Here is a 9801-nt window from a genome sequence, read left to right as displayed (position 1 = left end):
CCACACAACAGACGGTTAAAATAGAGCCACAGTCAAAGTTTCAGCTACACAGAGAAGTGTTGCACAAGAGTCTGTAGGCTGTGATGTACACGAGTCTGTAGAAAAACATACATACGAGGAAGCAGACAGGAGCCTGTGTGGGTTTACTACCACAGTCTAAAGACACGAATGTCATGTTAACTGCTTACATGTACTTATACTGTTGTTGATCAAGCTTGCATATCTTCCCTCTCACTGACACTAACATAAAACTTAAAAACTACAAACGTGTGAAAAAGCAACATCAGGATGTCAACAAGGAAAACCTTTATTCATAAAGTTCATATGAACAAAGCCAGGTGTTATGATGTCACATATAATTCAGTCACAGTGACCTGATGAACACCATCTGATGGAGCATGAGCTTAGAACTGATGCTCAGTGGTCACCAACCCAATATCATCATAGTCCTCACACAGTCTCTGCTCAGCATTGGTTGCTGTTGCCATGGGGATAGTGGGGTCATTTTCTGTAACATGAGGTCATCAGAGAAATAATATAAAATCAATCATAAATGATAATGATAAATTATCGAGGAGACTCAGAGACTTACCTTTGGCTCTGCCTCGATATAACGACACCACGATGAAAGTGGAGATGAAGTATGGACAGAACACCACCAGGTGACAGACTACTCTGATCACAAGATGGAGGGTGGTGGAGTAAGGGGACAAAGCAGAGGTAGGGGGCATATTTGTAGAAGTGGTGGGCGAGGTTGTGGTTGGAGGTCTACCTGCAGAGAGAATCCCACCTGTTCAGATGAAAATGTGGATAAATTAAGAGACAGAATCAGAGTGAAGCTCCTCACCTGTGACAGTGATCCAGCTGGATGGAGACTCTCCATGACCGCTGATGTCACACTTGTAGAGGCCTTCATCAGACCTGGAAACATGCTGGATGGTCATGTGACCTGTAGGCTGCTTCCTGATGAGGGAGCCATCTTTATAGAAAGCAGCTGGGAGGTTGGAGGGAGTGGTCTTTGTTTTACAGAGCAGAGTGACGTCATCTCCCTCCATCACAGGGAGGACAGGACTCTGCAGGATCACTGATCCACCTCAACACAGAGACAAACTACAGCATTTCATCCATTTACACACAGCTTCATCAACACTAACTCCACACACTCAGCTTACCAGTGACTGTCAGGTTAACCATGTTACTGATGGGACCCTCTCTGGACTCACACCAGTAAACTCCACTGTCTGACGGGAAAAGTGTGATCTTACAGGAAGACCCAGCTGGTTTTCCAAATCCATCTGTTCCACACTGACTCTTCTGTTGTTTGCTTGTGTTTCTCCTCAGAGTCCATCCAGCAGAGCTGTCGTCCTCCTCACAGCTCAGAGACACAAAGTCTCCTTTAAAGAACTGAGAGCTGCTGGGACTCACAGTTAGACGAGCTGTGAGGGTTAAAATGTAAAACTTGATACCAGGATGAAGAGAAAGTAGTTTTATATGTGAGATCCATTGTGAAACATGAACCCAATCAGGGTTCAACCAAAAGACATGCAGTTAAATAATGATTGTGTATTTCTCATAGAGATAGACAACCATTCTCATCTATGTTTTAGCCTTGTGACCTGCGTCTCACCCTATGGTAGCATGAATGCTTCGGTCCTGATGGGAAACATCACTGGTCGGAATCACGCGAGTACATACTTGCGTTCTCGGTGAGTACGTACTCGCCGAGAACGCGAGCACGGACTCGCGATATGTACAATTGGAACACCTGCGTACGTGATGATGTCACAGGTCCGGAGTTTTTACTGCCGTCCCCTCCTAATTTAACTGTGAGTAACGTTATGAAGCTTAACTTACAGCCAAACCGGTTTACTCAGGAACAAATAAAACACTGAAATAAACCAAACATTAACATTTAGAAGTGATCTAAGTGACTTATATATCATTTTTAACCTCAGTAGTGAAACCTCTATTAATAAAAATAGTGTACATGTACATACGTGTACATACTTTAATAAAAACAAGCAGGTGAGATGTTAGAACGCTTTTATTTCTATTTTAGTGGACACTCAATACTATAGACAGCTGCTGGAGTTTCTTTAACCTGAGTAGTGAGAAGTCCGCGAGCGGGGGGGGGGGGTTGAAAACGATGTGCCGGGAGTCCGCTGTTGAGTTTTGGACGAAATGCATTCTGGGATATTTAGCTGTCCCAAGTCCACACCGATGCATGCTCGATAAAACGGGCGGATCGAGAACACATCCGGGACTTTTTCGCGCTCTCGGCTTGATGCGTACTTCGAATTGGAACAGTAGGGGAGAGTGAGGTAAGATGAGCCAGTGGGTAAGTTGAACCACCCCTTGTATCCATAGCTGGACTGGCCATCGGGCATACCGGGCATTTGCCCGGTGGGCCGCTGGCGATTTTTTTGTTTTTATGGGCCGATGGATTTTTTTTATTTTTATTTTTTTTTTTAGGAAGGGTATATGAAAAGTGTTGGATTGGCCAACTGGTCATGATCCACTCTGGGCTGGACCAATTACAGCCGAGGAGGCCGGATGCACCCTCCCCCTTGTTTAGCAATCATAGGCTACTCACACTACAGGCGAAAGTGCATCAAATCCGATTTTTTTGCCCCTATGCGACCCGTATCAGATCATGGTATGACAGTGTGAACGGCACAAATCCGATATTTTCAAATCCGATCTGGGTCACTTTTACATGTGGTACTGAATCCAATACGTATCCGATGTTTTAGAAAGCGACTGCTGTTTGAACGGTCAAGTCGCATTAAATCCGTCTTTTACGTCACTGACACAAGACAGACGCCAATTATCATCGCCGGAGAAGCGCCCGATAAGACATCGCGAACGATTCCTGGCCATCCGGTGAAACTGTTGGGAAGACCACGTCGAAGAAACGTGAACATTTTATTTGTACTGTATTTTCTGCAGATTCTGACAGAAATCTGCAGCTATCCTTTGAAGCACCGCTCCTCTGAAACAGCAATAAGGATCATTATTAGGTTATCTACATTATTATGTAAATAACAAAATAACTTAAAGCAAAAATTGGGAAACATAAAGTCCGAAGTCTTTATATTAAGGTCATCAGTCAAACAATACTGTTGCTCTGGGTCTAAACAGAGTGCGTTGTGTGTGACGTCTTCTTTTGCGCATGCGGCACTAGAGAGCGTTTGATGTCGCGTTTTATGTGTAGTGTGAACAAGCAGACAAAAAAAATCGGATTTGATCAAAAAATCAGAATTGAGCATTAGGACCTGCAGTGTGAACGTAGCCTTATAGATGAACTAAAGAAAATGGAAAACAAAAAAAGGAAAGGAGGTGTTTATGAAAATATCACTAATGTCATTTATTAATTTTAATATTAATTAATGATCATGTCTCACCTCTAGTGTTCTTGATCTTAATTTAAGGTTTCTACCATGTATTGTAGATAGTTCAGGAGGTTAACTCGACCAAGCAGTCTTTTTGTTTCCGCTATGTACTGTGTAAAATCCAGAATAGGGAGGATGGTGTAGGTTTAAGTTTATTAGATTGATACATATATACCAACAATGCAGTGTACATCAAAGCAGTTGTTTTCATGGTTCTTGGAGCGAGTGCATACACTCATGAAGTTTTTAGTAACTTCACAACAAGCCCAGGTACAGTTTACCGACGGATGGGTACAGGACCTTGAAATGCACCATGTAGAACCAAAGACCATGGTACAAACAAAGGTAAGTTTACCAGTCTCACAAATCGTCATCATAAATACACATTCGTTAACCATTTATTAATATAACATTTGAACTCAACGGTAATTAATTAGTAGTGGAAATAATTTCTGGTACGCATCACAGAAATGTAGCAGTGACAATATTGTATGTTGTAATCGCACTGGACAATTAGTGATACAAAACAACTGTTTTATCCTGTGAATAAAAGTATATGGTTTTGTCAATGTACCGTGGTAATAACAGAAGCGAAACGCAGTATTCTGTCAGGACAATTCACTATTTATGCACAATAAATAAAGGAGCATAGCGCAACAATTTCTGTTCAGCGCCAGACTTGCTTGTAACCTATCTCACCAATTATGTTAAGAAAAATGACGTATTAACTACTACAAAACACTGACCTTTGTGGGAATGCTTGGAGCAGACTAACATGTGAGCTGGAGTGTTCTGGGACGTTATATTTGGTATATCCAGACTATCCATCGGCTCTTAGTTACATGGCTTAAAAAATTTCTCTTCAACGACATAATCCGATAAAAAAAAAAATGATCTCTTTACCCGTCGGCTTCCCGTGGCTGTCATGCGACCGGCTATTGCAGTTAATAATACAACAGCTTCTTGCCATTTTTTGTGTTTCTTTTTATCCCTGTGTAACTGAGTTCAATTGAAAGCCTGCATGCGCTAGTACCTCTTGCCACAAGTTCCCAGAATCCTTTGCGGTTTTACCCCTGAATGACGTCACATTTTCGTTCTCTATCCTGGTGGGCCGGTCTCTAGTCAAAATGCCCGGGCCGATTTTTTGTCCCAGTCCAGCCCTGCTTGTATCTAGGTAACTGTGTTCATGTTTTGTCATGTGACCATAAATCCAGGAAGCACTCATCATTTCCATCCTGCTATATTAAAGAGGAGCACATTGGAGAAGGGGTAAGTCTGTATTACACAAAAAAATGTTTTCTGCTTGTCAAAGTAAAATTTCTGCATATCAGGTAAATTGACTGTAATATTAAAACAAATGTATCTGTGTCTAAAATGATATATTATACATGTTGGTGGGTTTCTAAAATATAATATCATCTGAAGAAGTTTTCTAAAGATTAGCCTAAATTGCTAAACTAGCCCGTTTTTTTCAAAATGGTGGCTATGGGGCAAAGTGAGCCAAAGGCTATGGGGTAAATTGATCCAATGGTTCAACCTACCCCACCATAAGGCACTGAAATTTATTTAAGGCTCTGACTTATTAAATAGTATTTTAGTTCAGTATACTGAACCCTTTTGTTGTATTTGTCATATGTTAACTATTATAGAAAAGATATCATGCCAAGGACCTACAGACGGAAGACCAGCTGGGGCTCAACACCCCTGGAGGAGATTGAAAGGGCAGCGAGTGAAGTCAAGGGAGGAAAGTCCATAAGATCAGTGGCTAAAGAAAGACAAATTGACAGGTCAACACTCAGGAGAGGAAAATGTGGAAGAGGAAACAAACCCAGACAAAAATTGCAGTGGAAAGCAGCTCTGAGGAGAGTGATGTTCCCATCCCATTTGAAGACACTTCTGAGTATGAGAGTTCCAGCGATGAAAGAAGTGAACCAGATGTCTCAGACCTGGTAGTTGGTGACTTTGTCATCGTAAGATTTGCATCCAAATCCAGGAGCCACCATTACATTGGCCTGGTTGACAGCTTTGCAGACAACGAAGTGAGTGCCAGATTTCTCAGAAGAATCCGAGGGATCACTAGCAGTAAGAAACCCACGTTTGTGTTCAAGGAAAATGATGAGGCATCTTTCCACGCAAGGATGTGCTGAAGAAGCTACCTCAACCTCAACAGGCTGGAGGAACTGCAAGGAGGGAGCAACAGTTCATATTCCCCTGCAACCTTGATCATTGGAATATTGAATAGTTCTTTTGAATAAATGGTTTTGAACTGGTGGTTTGTTTAGAAACCACCAGTTTCCAGGTTTGTTCTCACAGGTTTACAACTGTTAAAATGGTTTGTTTTCACAATATGATCAGTTTTACATTTTAAAAACTACATGGTCAGTTTGCCCCAAGATGGCTCAGTTTACCCACTGACTAGGTTCAATTTACCCCTAATCTGGGGCAAGTTGAGCCAAAGGAGCATTTTTTTTAATAGGTCATTATTTTGGGCAGCGTCATCAGACATAGATTCTGATCATTACATTTGAAAGGAGACATCCTGAAATAAAGGAATATGTTATCATTCTATTTCTGTGTCATTTTTTCTCACATCCAGGGCAACATGAGTAAAAAGTGGCTCATCTTACCTCACTCTCCCCTACTTGGTCTCCGACTGATGACGTATCACGAGTACACGAGAACGCAAGTACACATATTGATAAACGCCCAACGTGTTCTCTGGCTAATGCCAAACATTCTGCATGGTGTTGGGCTGCAAGCATAACCCTCACCTGTGGACGTCGGGCCCTCATACCACCCTCATGGAGTCAGTTTCTGACCGTTTGAGCAGACGTGCACATTTGTGGCCTGCTGGAGGTCATTTTGCATGGCTGTGGCCTTTCTTTCCTACTGCACAGTACCTTCCCTTACCATTTGTTTCCTATTCTTTTACTTATTCTTTGATGACGGTTGTCTTTCTAGATATGCAATTTCATTTGCTCTGGGGCGAGTCACTGGCTCGGGTGCATTCTGGGACTGTCAGTTCACCAGTGTGCTGGCATGCTTCTTAACAACACACCACTACAGCGAACATCTCAATTGTACTTGTTGATTTCTTCGACAAAACACTGAACAAAAATTTCTTTGTGAGTGTGCTGCCTCGTGCTTTTAAATTCTGTGGTAATTTGAGCAGCACAGAAAGCATTCCATGAATTAAATTATGTTATTGTATCTGAACATGTACACTAGTCATTAAATTAGATGGGAAAGAATGATTCAGGGTAAACAACTGCACCAAGGGAATTCCATTTTTCTTCTCAAAATGTAAAAGGTCTGTTGAAAAATCACATTAAACAGAGATGTGATTAACTTTTTATTTTACCAAACATAACATCAATGATGACACAATCAGTCTTCATCAGAAGTGCTCAAATCACTCTCAGTGGCATCGTCTGGAATGTCGTCTTCCTCCTCCTCCGAGTCCATTTCCAGGAGTGGTTGGTGGCTGAGGATTCTCTTGTACGTGTCCTTTACTTTGAGCATTTCAGCTTTCAGTTCACTTTGTTTTTTTAAAACCAGGCTATGGAGTCCCTTCTGTGCATCCTCCGACATGCAAACAAGGGAGGCTGTAAAAAGAACAAAACAAATAAATATGAGTAAAGTAAAAAAACAAACAAACAAAAAAAACCTCACCTCATAAACACAAGGAATTATGATCCTGTAATTAAACTTTTTTTAAAGGGAGAAGGCAGTGTTAGCTAGCAATCTAGATATAGGTAAAAGATCCAGTAAGACTTTAGCATCTGCTCTCATTTTCAATCGATTCATCAAATAATTAATAAATAAAAGATGTGCTTACAGTCTGAGGAGACTGTCCCCAACACCACAGATCGCATTCGCAACACTGTCCAGTGATGCCGCATCTCCCTGCAAAGGATCATGTCCTCCTCTCTCAGGCGCCTCACAGCCATCACCTTCTCAAAGACCTTTCTCTTTGTCTGGAGGTCTGCAGCAGCTACAGTTTAACAACATCAGATGGGAAAACATAGTAGCACGTTATGACTCAAGAACAAAACATTCAACTACTGCTCAGATACTGGGAGTTTGTTTAAAAAGGATATTTATAAATCGAGAGCTTACGTTCACTTGTGCTCTGCCAGAGCCAAATGTCGGTCTGCATGAGGGCATCACTGGATACGATTTGCTTGTTGGTTCAGCAAGCTTGTTGTAGTCGTCAACAGCAGCCACCTAGCGTTTCTTCTCAACTAAGATGACCTTGCGAATTCTGTGTCGCCTCTTGTTGCTATCTGTAAATAATCATAAAAAAGGCACACCTTCACATAATGTATATATTTACATTTTAATCTACACTCATCAATTTGTTTGCTAGAACACGCATCACATCCAGATTAAACAAACCTGGATCTGATTTTATTCTGTTTACAAACTAGCTGTACAAACTAAGTATCAAACGGTCCATTTCAAAGAAACTGTGACACCATTTTGTCTGTAAAGACTTTGTGTTCGCACTCTGATGATGACGACAAGCGTGCCTGCAACGCTCCAAGGCTGCCATCAGTTTGATCAGTTTCTAACTGAGAGGAATATTAATCAGAATACAGGATGAGTAACAGTCACCAAACTACAGTGGACTCTGTAATCACTGACTTGATGACATTCATTATAAGACATCTGTAGCCTTCATGTGCTGCATTATCATTAGATAACAAGTATGTTGGTGTTCAGGTTTATAAAACCAACTAGTACGACATCACTTCAACCCAGGCCCAATCCAATTTGATCAAATGCAACAACTCTGCCATAAATTCCACTTTTACAAGGCTTATTTTTCATTGTTTGTTGACACTGTCAGAAAGATATTAACTCTACCTTAAGTTCTTTAATGAGGCCATGGTGGGTCCTATTGTTATACACGAGTGCATTATACTGAGACTCACCTTCAGCCCATTTCTGCACATCGGCCACCCATTGCTGCAGTGTGTCGTCATCCACACCCAGCTCATTTTTGGTCACATTCAGGCTCTCCACTTGTTCTCTAAGGATCCTTATGATCTAAGAATACATTAATAAATGTCATTCACATTGATGTTTTTAGAGTACTGGTGTTTTTCCCCCATTACCACACACATTAAAATGGTTTTTGAAAAAAAATCACCTTGAGATATCTCTGGCTCAAACTGCGGCCCAGTTGTTCCACTTTCCTTTTGTTCCACCCCAAAGCCAGGAGGGTCGGCATGTCTGTTCGCCCTGCATTTCAGTTAGTATACAAATAAGAATTAATGAGCAGGAGACTGAGTGGAATCTCACATACAGACACATACCTGCTTTAGACATGTACTTTGTTGTGATGGCCGCCCAACTGTAGAACCGGCCCCATCCTGAAACGCACCTCCCCATTTGATCTATAGAAAGGTCAAAATACATGATTGCTAAATTCATTCAACCTTATAACAAAATGTCTCAAAGTAATCCAAAACTACAAGCTGCAGTATACCTCGCATTTCCAAATGTGAGCCTTTGCATGCATGACGGAGAGTAAAGGATGCATTGACAAGAGGTTCCTCAGCTCAGGGCACAGCTGAGCCACCTTGGTTAAATAGGGGAAATATTTGCAGGCCACATCGGAGCAAAGGAAGGTAATATGTCCTGGGACGTTAGCTGCCAACTTCCTCTGGAGAAAAAGAGGGTAAGCAAAGATCTCCCCTCGAAACATGTTCAATGCCGCTAACAGGACTCCGTGGCAACAAACAGCTATTTCCATGCCCTCTTCATCCAACTTCCCAGTGGACTTTTTGGACGACTCCTTTGCTGCTGTCCAAGATGAAGATCCGCACAACCCTTTCCCCGGGACCTATACACTCAATGATTTTAACATAAAAGACATGACATGATTAAGCCCTATCAGGGACAAACTTTTTAAAACAAATGCATAACAATTAGCTGAATTAGCCTTAAGTCACACAAGACCTCATATCTCCCCAGGACAGCACTGATAACACAAAATAAAAATCATGTTGTTTTTTGTTTTGTTTTTTTAAATACACATGGTGACAAAATTAAGTATACATTAAGAAAAAGTAAATAGTATTATAACAACACCAAGAGAAAAAAAATAAATATCCACCCATCCATATATGTATATACACACACACACATATGTGTATATGGTTATGGCGTTAACGTCATTTTAACAAGATTAACGCTGACAGCACTAATATATATGAGTCTCTTACATCATTTGTGTGTCTCTGGATGTATTTCATAAACTCAGAAACTTTCTCATCTTTTTCAATGAAGACACCTTCAAAGTTCGCCTGCTCTGAAGTGCTGAACGGACACAGTGACAGTTGTTTGAAAAGAAACATTAAAATACTTTTTTCTTCAAAGCCATATTTGATTTATGTACACA

At 41.1% G+C, this 9801-nt stretch overlaps 1 protein-coding gene across 1 annotated transcript; it reads right to left on the bottom strand.

The window, feature by feature from the left end:
- Positions 1-404: 404 nt before the first annotated feature.
- LOC134617759 (uncharacterized) lies at positions 405-8628 on the bottom strand. Its single transcript, XM_063463023.2, has 8 exons — positions 8548-8628; positions 8330-8444; positions 7231-7386; positions 6809-6997; positions 1173-1436; positions 848-1093; positions 593-772; positions 405-508 (listed from the first exon to the last, which is right to left on the bottom strand). Exons 1-8 carry the CDS (start codon positions 8626-8628, stop codon positions 405-407), a joined length of 1335 nt encoding a protein of 444 aa, XP_063319093.2.
- Between the last annotated feature and the right edge of the window lie 1173 nt (positions 8629-9801).

The sequence above is a fragment of the Pelmatolapia mariae genome, linkage group LG3_W (genome assembly GCF_036321145.2).
Source record: "Pelmatolapia mariae isolate MD_Pm_ZW linkage group LG3_W, Pm_UMD_F_2, whole genome shotgun sequence".
In the NCBI taxonomy this organism is placed as follows: domain Eukaryota; kingdom Metazoa; phylum Chordata; class Actinopteri; order Cichliformes; family Cichlidae; genus Pelmatolapia; species Pelmatolapia mariae.
This window is presented reverse-complemented; position numbering and strand designations above follow the sequence as displayed.